General features: G+C 47.6%; 2 protein-coding genes across 2 annotated transcripts in view; one reads left to right on the forward strand and one right to left on the reverse strand.

Moving 5' to 3' along the window:
* C1D (C1D nuclear receptor corepressor) overlaps positions 1–1,504 on the reverse strand; it is a 22,098-nt gene extending 20,594 nt beyond the window's left edge. Inside the window, exon 1 of the mRNA XM_072741616.1 lies at positions 1,411–1,504. The gene's annotated coding sequence lies outside the window, so the exon portion shown is untranslated. The remainder of the gene's footprint in view (positions 1–1,410) is intronic.
* Positions 1–11,889, forward strand: part of LOC140595899 (uncharacterized) — a 12,414-nt gene extending 525 nt beyond the window's left edge. The window contains exons 2-3 of the mRNA XM_072741613.1: positions 1,395–3,893; positions 6,096–11,889. Of these exons, the coding sequence (XP_072597714.1) occupies positions 1,395–2,740 (1,346 nt within the window). The 3' untranslated portion in view covers positions 2,741–3,893; positions 6,096–11,889. The remainder of the gene's footprint in view (positions 1–1,394; positions 3,894–6,095) is intronic.
* Positions 11,890–14,349: the final 2,460 nt, after the last annotated feature.

The following is a 14,349-nucleotide window of genomic DNA, read 5'->3' on the forward strand; positions in this document are numbered from 1 at the left end:
CAGGTGAGCCCGGGGGGGCGCTCCGGTGAGGGGCCCAGGTGAGCCGGGGGGGGCGCTCCGGTGAGGGGCCCAGGTGAGCCCGGGGGGGCGCTCCGGTGAGGGGCCCAGGTGAGCCGGGGGGGCGCTCCGGTGAGGGGCCCAGGTGAGCCCGGGGGGGCGCTCCGGTGAGGGGCCCAGGTGAGCCGGGGGGGCGCTCCGGTGAGGGGCCCAGGTGAGCCCGGGGGGGCGCTCCGGTGAGGGGCCCAGGTGAGCCGGGGGGGGGCGCTCCGGTGAGGGGCCCAGGTGAGCCGGGGGGGGGGGCGCTCCGGTGAGGGGCCCAGGTGAGCCGGGGGGGGGCGCTCCGGTGAGGGGCCCAGGTGAGCCCGGGGGGGCGCTCCGGTGAGGGGCCCAGGTGAGCCGGGGGGGCGCTCCGGTGAGGGGCCCAGGTGAGCCCGGGGGGGCGCTCCGGTGAGGGGCCCAGGTGAGCCGGGGGGCGGCGCTCCGGTGAGGGCCCCGGGGCCCAGGTGAGCGGGGGGGGGGGGCGCTCCGGTGAGGGGCCCAGGTGAGCCGGGGGGGGGGGCGCTCCGGTGAGGGGCCCAGGTGAGCCCGGGGGGGGGCGCTCCGGTGAGGGGCCCAGGTGAGCCGGGGGGGGGCGCTCCGGTGAGGGGCCCAGGTGAGCCCGGGGGGGCGCTCCGGTGAGGGGCCCAGGTGAGCCGGGGGGGGCGCTCCGGTGAGGGGCCCAGGTGAGCCCGGGGGGGCGCTCCGGTGAGGGGCCCAGGTGAGCCGGGGGGGCGCTCCGGTGAGGGGCCCAGGTGAGCCCGGGGGGGCGCTCCGGTGAGGGGCCCAGGTGAGCCGGGGGGGCGCTCCGGTGAGGGGCCCAGGTGAGCCCGGGGGGGCGCTCCGGTGAGGGGCCCAGGTGAGCCGGGGGGGGGCGCTCCGGTGAGGGGCCCAGGTGAGCCGGGGGGGGGGCGCTCCGGTGAGGGGCCCAGGTGAGCCGGGGGGGGGCGCTCCGGTGAGGGGCCCAGGTGAGCCCGGGGGGGCGCTCCGGTGAGGGGCCCAGGTGAGCCGGGGGGGCGCTCCGGTGAGGGGCCCAGGTGAGCCCGGGGGGGCGCTCCGGTGAGGGGCCCAGGTGAGCCGGGGGGCGGCGCTCCGGTGAGGGGCCCAGGTGAGCCCGGGGGGGCGCTCCGGTGAGGGGCCCAGGTGAGCCGGGGGGGCGCTCCGGTGAGGGGCCCAGGTGAGCCCGGGGGGGCGCTCCGGTGAGGGGCCCAGGTGAGCCGGGGGGGGCGCTCCGGTGAGGGCCCCGGGGCCCAGGTGAGCGGGGGGGGCGCTCCTGTGGGCCAGCCGACGTGCGAAAACCGCGGGGGCTCCCAGAGGGGGCGAACTGTGCAGAAACACGAGAGAAACTCCCCCCCCAGCTCGGAACGGCCGTACCTGGCGGGCCTCCGGCGCCGGCCTCCGGGAAGAGCGGTCGGGCGGCGGTGACGTCAAAGAGGCGCCGGCGGCGCGGGCGGCGCCGCGTGGTGACGTCAGGCGGCTCGCCCCGCCCCGCGTCGGCTCCGGGGCGCCCCTGCGGGAGGCGGGCGGAGCGGGCGGGCCCGGGCGGGAAGCCGCGTCAGCCGCCAGGCCCGGTTCGCGCGCGGTTTGCCCCCGCGGCCTCCGCCCGCACCGCGTCGGGCCCGGGTCTCCCTGGGCCGGGTCTCCCTGGCCCGCAGCCCGCCTCCCGGGGCGCGCCGACTCCCGCCCGGGCCGCCCGGCGAGTCGAGGCGAGGACCCCGAGACGAGGCAGAGCGCGGCAGGGCGCCCTCGGTCCTTCCTTACGGTGTCCGGTGTCCGTGCGCGAAAAATCGGGCTTGGACACGCGCAGTGGGGCTGCGACAGGAAGCGCTGCTCGCCGGCAGCGACCTGCTGTCCTCCCCTCTCTGCGCCTTCGCCGGCCTCGGCCTCGGCCTCTGCGTCGGCACCGGGGTCACCTGGGGTCAGCCGGGGTCAGCAGGTGTGGGCACCAGGGTCAGCAGGTGTCACCTGGGGTCAGCCGGCCTCGGCACCGGGGTCAGCAGGTGTCACCCGGGGTCAGCAGGTGTTACCTGGGCTCAGCAGGTGTCACCCGGGGTCAGCCGGCGTCGGCACCAGGGTCAGCAGGTGTCACCCGGGGTCAGCAGGGGTCACCTGGGGTCAGCCGGCGTCGGCACCGGGGTCAGCAGGTGTGGGCACCAGGGTCAGCAGGTGTCACCTGGGGTCAGCCGGCGTCGGCACCAGGGTCAGCAGGTGTCACCTGGGGTCAGCCGGCGTCGGCACCAGGGTCAGCAGGTGTCACCTGGGGTCAGCCGGCGTCGGCACCAGGGTCAGCAGGCATCGGCACCCGGGGTCAGCAGGCATCGGCACCCAGGGTCAGCAGGTGTCACCCGGGGTCAGCAGGTGTTACCTGGGGTCAGCAGGTGTCACCCGGGGTCAGCCGGCGTCGGCACCCGGGGTCAGCAGGTGTGGGCACCAGGGTCAGCAGGGGTCACCTGGGGTCAGCCGGCGTCGGCACCGGGGTCAGCAGGTGTCACCTGGGGTCAGCCGGCGTCGGCACCAGGGTCAGCAGGTGTCACCTGGGGTCAGCAGGCGTCGGCACCCAGGGTCAGCCGCAGTCTGCAAGCACCTGCTTTCTTGTGATGAATTCGTAGGCCAGCAGGTGCCTACCGCCATTCAGGCCACGTCATCTCCTCGCCCAGGCATTTTGCCACCAGAAGGGCCAGCGCAGCCCAGTAGGGTATTTTGAGAGACCGTATTTACATAGATTTCATTACAATATATTGTTATAAGGGCACCCGGGTGGCTCGGGTGGCTCAGGGGGTTAAGCGTCTGCCTTGGGCTCAGGTCACGATCCCACGGTTATGGGATCAAGCCCTGTATGGTCATGGGATCGAGCCCGCATTGATGGGATTGAGCTCCATATCGATGGGATTGAGCCCCATGTGGTTATGGCATCAAGCCCTACATCAGTGGGATCGAGCCCCGCACTGGGCTCCCTGCTCAGCGAGGGAACCTGCTTCTCCCTCTCCCTCTGCTACTCCTCGTGCTTCTGCTCTCTTGCTCTCTGTCAATTATATAAATAAAATCTTTTTTTTAATTTAAAAATATTATAATAATTGTGCTAATGCTGCTAATCTCTTAGTGTGCCTAGTTTACAGATTGAACAGTTTTTTTCTTTTTAAAGATTTTATTTATTTATTTATTCATGAGAGACACAGAGAGAGGCAGAGACACAGGCAGAGGGAGAAGCAGGCTGGATCCCCGACCCGGGGATCACGACCTGAGCCAAAGGGAGACGCTCAACCACTGAGCCACCCAGGCGTCCCCAGATGAAACTTTATCTTAGATGCGTATGAATAGGAGAAAACAGTACATACTGCATATCTGCAGTGTCAGGCATGGGGGCGGGTGTTGGGCCTCAGACCATATTCTCTAAGGACAAGGTGGGGGCTACTGTAAACAACGAAGAGCATCATTTTTGCGTTTGTAACTTGTGATATGTGATGTGCATATATGAAACCATTGTACCGTATGCCTTAAATGCATACAGTATTGCAGGTCAACTCCATCTCAGTAAAACTGGTGGGGGTGGGGGAATGGGGAGGAGAAGAAGAAAGGAAACTCATCCAAAACCTCTGGTCACAAAAGGGGAAAAAAATGCCTCCTGATAGCATTTGAAAACCACTGCTTTGTGCTACATCACAGTTTCTGTTACGCTATTTCACATCAGAGACTGAGTTCCCCTCCGTGCTAGTTGAATCCTCCAGCTCGTGGCTGCAATGAAAGAGACTCAATATTTAACAGTAGAGCTGGCCTTGGAACTGGAAGCAAAGGCGCTGACCACATTCCCAGGGCAGAGCAATTCCTTCCCGTTTGATTACTTCACAGCACAAAAGATGGTGAGTGATGCAAAACTAGCTGTTCGGGCCAAACTAGCTATGCGACCTTAGGCCAGGTATTTAACCTCTCTGATCCTTCCTATTCTCATTGGCAAAATAAAGCCAATAATAACTGTGAGACAAATGAGGCACCATACGTGCTTTCTATAGCGCCCAGCACATAAGCATTTAATAAACATTAATTATTCATTAATTATTCATTACAGGAATTACCACTATGTAGTATTATCACTAAAAAAAAAAAAGGAAATTAGAAAATTCTAATGTTGACAGAAATAGAAAATTCTGACGTTGAATTTAGGAAACTTCTTAGGTCTTAGTATTCAAATTATGTATAACAAAATCAGGCTCCCAATTAATAATTAAATAGAATTTTTTTTCTATCTTCTGGATAATAACAAAAGAGTCACCATTTTTACAGCCATCATCATAATAATAAACTCAGGTGAGATGCATCAGTAGATGCAAAAACTGTTAGGTGAAAGTTTGATGGAGAGCAGGATGTTTATACCACCTTAAAACACCTCATCACAGGTTATTTTTTAATTATGAAAGTAAAAATGATTTTACAATGGCTAAATCTGGTAGATATAAAACCAAGTGTTCTATTTTAGCATCACTAATGGGACAAACTGACATCACATGCCTTCTTTCATGATGCACTAAGGCCACACTATCATTTAATGTATTATACCTGCCGAAAGGGTATTATCTGAAATCTGATCCTCAGGAAATACCAAACACACCCAAAGTGAGGGACATTCTTTAAAAAAAGGAAAAAAAAAAAAAAGCTTTATTTCAGAAATGTTTATGTCATGAAAGAAAAAAAAAAATGTCCTAGATTGAGAAACTAGGGCAGCCCGGGTGGCTCAGCAGTTTAGTGCCACCTTTGGCCCAGGCAGTGACCCCAGGGTCCTGGGATCGAATCCCACTTTGGGCTCCCTGCATGGAGCCTGCTTCTCCCTCTGCCTGTGTCTCTGCCTCTCTCTCTCTCTCTCTCTCTCTCTCTCTCTGTCTCTCGTGATTAAATAAATACAATCTTTAAAAAAGAGAGAGAGAGAGAAACTAGAGAGACATGACAGCAAAAGGCAATGTGTGATCCTGGATCGGATCCAGAATCAATGAAGGAAAAAAAAAAGACCTCTACAAAGAATATTATCAGGGCAGTTGGTGAAATTGAAAGTAGAGTTTATTATATCGAATAATAGTATTAAATCTATGTTAAGTTTTTTGTATTTGATAATTGCACTATGATTATGTTAGAGAATGTTGTCACTCCCAGGAGATGCATGCTAAAATATTTAGATTAGGGGTAAAGGGCCACGTTGTCTGCAGTTTACTCTCAAAGAGTTCTGAAAAAATAGTAATAGTAATAATAAAAGTAATTACATGTGAAGAGAGATATCAGATGAGGCAAAGTGTTTGGTTTATTTTATTTTATTTTTTTTAAAGATTTATCCATTTGAGAAAGAGAGAGTCGGGGGTGGGGGAGCGTAAGAGAGAGAGAATCTTCAAGCTGACTCCCCGCTGAGCGTGGAGCCCAACGTGGGACTTGATCTCAAGATCCATGAGATTGTGACCTGAGCCAAAACCAAGAGCCGAACACTTAACCAACTGAGCCACCCAGGCGCCCCAAGTGTTTGGTTTATAATCGGTGAATCTAGGTGAACAATATGAGACAGTTCATTGTATTATTCTTGCAACATGTCTATAAATTTAGAAAAGAAAAAGAGAGAAGGAGGGAGAAGCAAGGGAGGGAGATACAAAAGCATGATGGATGGGAGACCAGAGAGGAAGAGCCTTCTCTGAAATGCAGCCCTTTCGCTTTGTGGGTGGTTTATTTACAAGACTCTTGTCTTGTTTGTGACCTTTAAGGACCCGGGATGAGAAAACCACCACAGGTTATGGTCTATACGTATGAAATATTACTGTGCAGAGAACATCGCCCAGTGCCATCCCCATCGCCTCCCTCAATTTTGAAAAGTAAAGTGCAGGCCATACTAATGTTAACATTCCAGTAGCAAGCTTTGTTTCTTTGTTTTGTAAATCATGAATTTAAAAAAAAAACCGTGAACTGGTCCGCATCAGCGTTTGGAAGTTTGTTCTCGTTCATTAATCAATGGGATCAATTGATTATCTCATTGACTAGCTTAGTCATTGAGCCGAAAAGTGGCTAAATCACTCTCTCTCTCTACTTCTCAGGCTGGATATTGAGAATAAACAAGCAAGTGAGGCAGCTTTACCACTCAGCTTCCTGAGAACTCCATCCTCCAGCCTTGCAGGAGAGGGACTGATGGAGAGTAAGCTGTGCTCAGACAGGTAAGTACTGAGGGATGGAAATGCCCGCATGCATGCCCAGCCCCATTTGGGGCTGATTTGCTGGTTCAGAAGACAATCTGCAATCTAACTCTGCCTGATTTGACTCCTGCTCTAAGAAACAGAAAAATTACAAGAATTTAGGAGCAAATTAGGCTAGTTCAGGGGAAGTCATTAGTGTTTTCATGACACCCTGAGGAACAATGCCCAGATGGTAAAAATATTCTATCTTGAAACCAAGGGTAGGAGAGTCTAGGTGATGAGCAATTGATGCCATCACTATCTCTACAGCTTGTCTAATTAACCCAAATAAATAAGCCACTTCCTCCTCTTCTGTTTTTTTGTGCTTTCTTCTCTTCTTTCTTTCTTTCTTCCTTCCTTTTTTTTTTTTTTTTTTTTTTTTTTTTTTGGTCGTTATTGCTGTTGTTTTGTTTTCTGAGTGTTGTGAGTACTTGATTCATTGGAAACATCGGGTGGGGTGGGAAAATTTAAGCTAGGTTGTCAGCTCATAAGTCATGCTAAGTACACAAAAAAAGTTACATTTTTTCCCCTGTATTGTCCTAGTCCTCTCATAACAAAATGCCACAGACTGGGTGCCTTATAAACAATGGACAACTACTTCCCACAATTATGGAATCTGAAAGTCTGAGATCAGGGTGTCAGTAAGGTTGGGTGAAGCTGTCAACTTCTTGTCTTCTCACTTGGGGAAGGCAGAAGGGAGTTTTCTCACCTTGTTTAAAAGTCCTAATCCCATCATAAGGACTCCTCCTTCATGACCTCATCACCTCCCAAAGGCCCCAGCTTCTAGCACCATCACCTTGGGCATTAGGATTTCAGCATATGATTGGGGAAGACACAAAAATTCAGACCATAACACTCATCTTCACCTCACTCTGTTTTATTATCCTAAATTATTTACATCGCAAAATGCAGTAAAGACAGGATTTTTTAAACCTCCCTAGAATTATCCATTTGGAAAAAAAGTAGCTGTGATAATTCAGTGCTTATTTAAGAAATTGATTCCTGTCATACCTCTTAAAAATACCCTGAAACCTTGCCACATAATAACATCCTTCAAAAAAAGTCAATGTTTATAGGCATGATGAAAATAAATACGTTTATTACTCAGAATGAATCCATTCTCTGAATTGCATGTAGCCCTCTGCCTCCTGCCATTCCCACATGAAGAATAACCTGAATTTTCCGGAATGACGATCAAGGATATAAAAGGAAAGGGCATTCTTAGGTGGTCCAAGACTGAGAAATCAGTCCTCATCAGTGATGTGGGCATGTGTGATTCAGTTAAGTGCTAACCGGGTCTATAAAACCTGTAAATAAATGATTTCCACCCTACTGATTGCTTTTGCTAAACTTTATGACAGAAGTTAGGTGCTGTATTTTGCAATTTCAGGCTTTGAAATGTTTCTGTATGTATTCCTTACAAACCCAGGCTGTACTGAATTTCCAACATTGTGACATAGGCCCCTGTTACGAGAAGGCTAAATCCTTGAAAGAAGCTGGTAGTTGATCAATACATTTGCAGCCGTCTCTGTCTCTGTGCCTTTTTCCAGGTGACTTTGCTATTCCTCCCATCAGGATGTAGGATATATTTTCTCACCCTTTGATTATAAGTTCGGCCACTTGCTTTGTTTTGGCCAATGGAGCAATAGTGGATGTGATGCAAGAGGAAGCATGAAAACCTGGGCTTGCTTTGTGCTTCTACCATCACAATGAGGAGGATAGACCCAGCTAGTCCATTAGCCCAGGAGGAAAGTGAGAGGCATGTGGAGCAGAACCCAGTCATCCCACTAAGCCCAGCCAAACCAGCTGCCTCATAGCCCGTGCCCAGACACGTGAGTTCAGGTCAAGATCAGGAGGTAGGCCAACTTAGCTGAATTCTTCAGACAGCAAAGACATAAATGCGTAGAGCTGTCTGCCATATAGTACACTAGCTAACTGCCACAGTTCAGTAAAAATATATAAAGGAGAAGAGGAGTGATTTTGACTTCTTGGAAAGTATTCATTTTCCTGGATATGACGAGTTATTTATTGAACCAAAAAAATGTAAAGGTTAAAAAAAAAAACTGTATTAAGTACCTTACCCCTGATATGTAAGCTACATATTCAGTGAGGTTTATTTCATAATATTATAAAGGTGATAGTGGTGAAATATAATACTGCTGAAATAAATGAAAACTTTAGGGCAGCCCGGGTGGCTCAGTGGTTTAGCACCGCCTTTGGCCCAGGGCATGATCCTGGAGTCCCGGGATCGAGTCCCATGTCGGGCTCCCTGCATGGAGCCTGCTTCTCCCTCTGCCTGTGTCTCTGCCTCTCTCTCTCTCTCGCTCTGTAAATTTACTCTCTCATGAGTAAATAAAATAAAATCTTAAAAAAAAAAGGAAACTTTACTTTTTTTTATCATAACACTGCATATCTGTTTGAAGGTATACATTTGTGTATCAAGAGGCAGGCAGAGAGTGATTATCATTTGACAGTGCTTTACTGTCCAGGTATTCATTTGAAGGTTCTGTAATGCATCAAAACTATTTTTGTTTTATCAATTTGTTAATTTTTAGCTCAAAGAATGGATGTGCACATTGTACATAGTTCTGGTTATACAGACATCAAACTTACTCTTTTTATCTATAGATCCTAATAGCCTGTCTTATGTATTTTATTTTTTTTTATTTTTTTTTTGTCTTATGTATTTTAAAGAAACCCCTCTAGCCAACTAGTTATCTAAACATAGTAAGAGGAAAAGACTAGTTAAAATTAAATTTCCATACTTAAAGTAAAATTTGGTAGTAAATTGTGTAAGAAATGTTTTGATTTGTACTCCGATTTGAAAATTGGAAGAAAGGGTATTATTAAACATTTATTTCATGATATATTAACAAAACGTTTGTTGTAACTGCAACATACTAATTCTTAGAATGAAGAAAGAATCAAATATTAGTTGAGATTTTTGTTTAAAATACTTCCAACAGGGGCACCTGAGTGTCTCAGTTGCTTTCCAACTCATGGTTTCAACCGAAGTCATGATCTCCGGGTTGTGAGATCAAATCCTGTGTCAGGCTCCACACTCAGTGGGGAGTCTGCTTCTCCTCTCCCTCTGCCCCTCCCACTGCTCAAGTGCACTCTCTCTCTCTCTCAAACAAATAAATAAATCTTTAAAACATTATTTAATATTTCTGACACAATTATTAGAAGATAAATGCAGTGTGGTCTCCTGAATTGGATCCTGGAACAGAAAAAATTGGTAAAAATTGGTGAAATCTGTATAAAATCTCGAATTTAGTTAAAAGTAATGTGTAAAGGCTGCCTGGGTGGCTGAGTGATTGAGCATCTGCCTTCAGCTCAGGTCATAATCCCGGGGTCCCGGGATCAAGTCCTGCATCGGGCTCCCTGCATGGAGCCTGCCTCTCCCTCTGCCTGTGTCTCTTCCTCTCTCTGTGTGTCTGTCATGAATAAATAAAATCTTAAAAAATAAATAAGTAAATAAATAAATATAATGTGTAAGTATCAATTTCTTAGTTTTGACAAATGTGTAAGTTAAGAATTGCCGTTAGTGGAAACTGGTAAGAAACAGACAAGAACTCTACTATAGTTGTGGCTATTCTATAAATCTAACATATTACAAAATGTAAAGTTTATTTCAAAATTATTTAGGTGGCATGACATGGCATTCTTTTCTCACTTTGACAACATAACCACAAAGAGATTCATTTGTTCAGAAACATGTGAAGCCTGTACCAGTTTTCCCAAGGGCCTCACTTAGCACCTTAAGACAAACTTTCTCTTTTAAAGCACCTATCCCAACGGAATCCTCATAATTTTTCAACATCATAACTGTAGGAATACAGATAATATTAGGAAGGCAGAGAATCCCATATCTCCACTTTTCCTACACTGAAAATACATAAAAAATTAGGGAAACAAAACAGCCACTGAGAATTGGCAGCCAATGAAAAAAAGGAAAAGACCCCAACATGGGATACAGACTGTATTTAGGGATTTTATTCCTTACGTGGAGTATATCATAAGACCGTCAGAAGCATGTGACCTCAATGACTAAATCCTTTTCTCGCCAAGTCTGTGGCTTCACAGGAGGCAGGAATTTACATAGGCAAAAAGAAGTTACAACACAGGCCCATACCCAATTATGATGTGATTCCGCAAACATGCTTATGTTAATTTTTTTTCAGATTAAAACAAAAGATAAGATCATAGAAAATGCTAATTCTCACAGAATTCCAGAGTCCCTGAAAATGTGTCTTTGGAGCCCAACTTGAGAAACATTGCTTTAAGGGTTTAGCAGAAGGGCACCCGGCTGGCTCAGTTGGTAGGACATGCAACTCTTGATCTTGGGGTCATGAGTTCAAGCCCCACACTGGACAGAAATCTTCCTTAAAAGAAAGAAAGAAAAAAAAAAGAGTTTAGCAGAAGAAAAGGCAGTGTGGTGTAGTAGTACGAAGCACAACCACAAAGTCAGAATTCCAGGTTGTGACCCCAGCACAGAACTTAATGACTTTGTGAACTCCGACGAGCTACGTTCCCTCTCTGTGCTTCATTTCCCTCACCCGTAAAAGGAGACAGTCGTCGCATCTTCCTGGTGGTTGGTTGGTAGGATTAAATGAGATAACCTATGAAAAGAAGGTAAACTTGCACCTGGTACTTGATTCTTCTGACTCTGCTTGTACCCAGCCAGTCTTCTGGAAGGAGGAGGCAGCTGACTAAGCAGACTAAGGAATCATGCTTAGAGCTAAGATCCGGCTTACTTTTGCTATTTTCTTCTCTAAAGGTTTGAAGGAGCTGCTGATAACATTTTTGCTTTGTCTTCACGTAGTGGGCAGCTCCTCCTCTCCTGTCCACGCTATTCCTTTAGTCCCCGTGAGGAGGCTATGTTCTGTGCAGGTAAAAGTGGGAATTCGTTTCTGGCTCGATCCAATCATAACCATACTGTCCACTTTACAAGATGCTAATTACAAAATGAGAGACAATTGCTTGTGTTTTACGAGGCTGTTAGGACATGCCCAGTATGCCCAGTAAGTGAGCCAGGAGATTGAAACGCAAGTGCTTTGGGCTGTTCCTCCGTGTGTGTTATTGGCTCGATTAACCATACCCTAAAGGAGCGCTTCTTCTTCTTCCACAGTGGGTGTTTCATAATTTGTTTTGTTAGATGTTGCCCCGAGCAAGTCCTCTGAGGCTGCAGGAGTTCTAAAGCTCTATTTCCAAACACGTTCCATGATTCCTCTCACTCAGCCCTTACAGGGAAGAGGATCTGGAAAAGGTTTCACCGCAAGATTTCACCCTGAGAATCAAGGCCACTGAGAAGCAGGGACATTTTTAAAGGGACCCCGTAACTGCCCTCATAACTGACTTGGACAGAACAGACACACGAGTAAACGCTGGGGCGTCTCGCTTCTTTGCAAAGGGCTCCATCTCTACTGTTTAAGTCAACACTGATGTGAAGATATTTCCATTTTTCTTTGCTCTCTAGAGCATCGTTGGTTCAGATCTCACGGCTGAAGTTCACACTGGAGATTCTTTGCACTATTCCTTTGGTTTATTGTTTTTTTTTTTTTAATATAAAGCAACAGAAAAATCTAGTTCCAAGTCAATGTTTCCAATATCAGCTTCTTTCAGAGTTAATAGCTACATGATCAAATCAAAATGTCATTTTTCGGGATCCCTGGGTGGCGCAGCGGTTTGGCGCCTGCCTTTGGCCCAGGGCGCGATCCTGGAGACCCGGGATCGAATCCCACGTCAGGCTCCCAGTGCATGGAGCCTGCTTCTCCCTCCGCCTGTGTCTCTGCCTCTCTCTCTCTCTCTGTGACTATCATAAATTTAAAAAAAAAAAAAATGTCATTTTTCAGGGACGTCTGGGTGGCTCGGTCAGTTGAGCATCCAACTCATGATTTCGACTGAGGTCATGATCTTAGGGTCATAGGATCAAGGCCCGAGTTGGGTTCTGTGCTTGCTGTAGAATCTGCTTGAAATCCCACTTGAGGTTCCCTGACCCCACCCACATCATGCTCATGCTCATTCTCTCTCTCTCTCTCTCAAATAAATAAATAAATAAATAAATAAATTTTTAATGGCATTTTTAAGGAGAAAGAAAAAGAATAGTGTAAAGTTCTTGGGACCTTAAATAATTGTATTCACTACATAATAAATATTTGGATTTGAAACTTTTCCTCACCGGTCATGTATGGCAGTTGCTCTGCCTTAACCCCGACATCACACTCTCTACTCAGGTCCCTCACCTTCTTCAAGGGGCGGAAGGGGAGATTTTCAGTAGAAAAGACTTTGCCCTACATTCTCCACCCCTCTAGAACGGGGCCACATGGGAAGTATCAGGACTGAAAGCACTAGTTTGAAACAACAAAAATAAGCAGGTGTTTCAGAAGCATAATCTAGAAGCCATGACCGTCCACACTACTCGCTCCCCACCTCCAAGTCGTCATCCTCAGAGCTCCGTGAACTACGCAGAGAACCCACCGGCTACAGCAAAGCACCAGAACCTCACATATCAGCTCACGTCAAGCCCTCACACAACCTTTAAGGGCCTTATTCTTGGCATTTCATTTATTGAGCACCAGCTGTAAGCACAGTCTTCTGCTATAACCTCTATATGGAAATGCTCTGCAAACTTCCTCTCTCCTCTCAAACACGACAACGTACCCACCTTGGTGCCGCCCTTGGATCTGGTCTTCGTGGAACCCGCAGGAATATGCCCTGTTTTTCTCAGTGATTGTGCAGAGTTCCCATCTCTTAAAGCTTTAGTGTCCAAGTCCTGCAAGCTGTTGCTTGAAAGACCTAATCATTTCACTTTGACCTAAACTTAGCCAGTTATACACAGAAACCTGTTGAACCAATGGCTGGATTAAAGAACCCCTTTAACAGAATATCGTGCTACATTTCAATATACTTTTTTAAAAAGATGTTTTCTTTTATTTGGACTTAGGAGTCTATTATAAATAATAATAATAATAAGCTTGAGAAGAAAATTAACTAGACAGTTGACCACGGTATGATTATAAAAATATGCGGAGTTAATATTTGTTTAGAGAAAAGGCATTCTCTATTTAGAAAAGAGAACAAACATCCCATTTGTTTCATTTGATTTTCTTTCCAAAGGTCTAACTAAAATTCTCTAGGGGACATAGTTTTGTTTGTTTGTTTTAGGGGGTTTTTCTTCTTGAAACAGAATAATTGGCAGCCCACACACTTAATATTCATGTATATAGTTTCTTAGAAAGGAAGCTTTAAGCGTTGTCATCACCATTTTGTGAATTTGGAAAACCTAGCCGCATACAATTTAGACGCTATGATCTGTCCTTAGCCAAAATGTGTGATACTAAAGTGACTTCTTACCCCCAGCAACACCCTGAGTAAGCACTCAGTGCTCCACACCGCCCTCGCCTGGTGGATTTTCTGGAAAGCTCACATCTAGGCAGCTCAGAGTCCCAAATCCTAGACAATTAAATGCATCCTTTACTTAAGCAGCAGACAGACGAATGAAAACGTCTGTTCACTTCTGACCCAAAATGAAAACGAAAAAGAATGGAAAAAGGAGAAAAAGAGAAGAAAACATTTGGATATGCCTAGCTTTGGCGACTCAAATAACATTAGAATCATCCTTCATCTCCCCATCTACCACTTAGTTCTTCAGTTCCCTTTTCCCTCCTTTCCTCTTATTCCTTTTTCAAGAAATAAATTCCAAATAGCTCATCACAATAGCAATGACTACGTGGGTAGGAAGAAGGAGCCCAAGTCTGACGTTGCTTTCTTTGTTTTTAACAAAATGAAAAGAAAAAAAAAATCCTAAACCCAAACCCTATAATTCAACCCAACTTGTCACTACCCTCTGATTAAAGCATTTTTTAAAATAACAGATAGGAAGTTGAGATATGCATTCAGATAAAGATGGTTAGCACAGATCAAAAGGAATTGTACATATGTCAGTTAGATTAAGTGACAGGATATGGGGAAGTGGTAGGTCCCATATCCAGTTACTTCATGCACGAGTACATTTGCTGAATGCAGGTACCCTAACAGGCCAGCCACGCGTCGACGGGAACCAGGGACATTAATGGAAAGCAGTCTATAATGGTTAGAGTTTTTGTTCTGATATGGA

Source organism: Vulpes vulpes, chromosome 16, assembly GCF_048418805.1.
Source record: "Vulpes vulpes isolate BD-2025 chromosome 16, VulVul3, whole genome shotgun sequence".
Classification (NCBI taxonomy): domain Eukaryota; kingdom Metazoa; phylum Chordata; class Mammalia; order Carnivora; family Canidae; genus Vulpes; species Vulpes vulpes.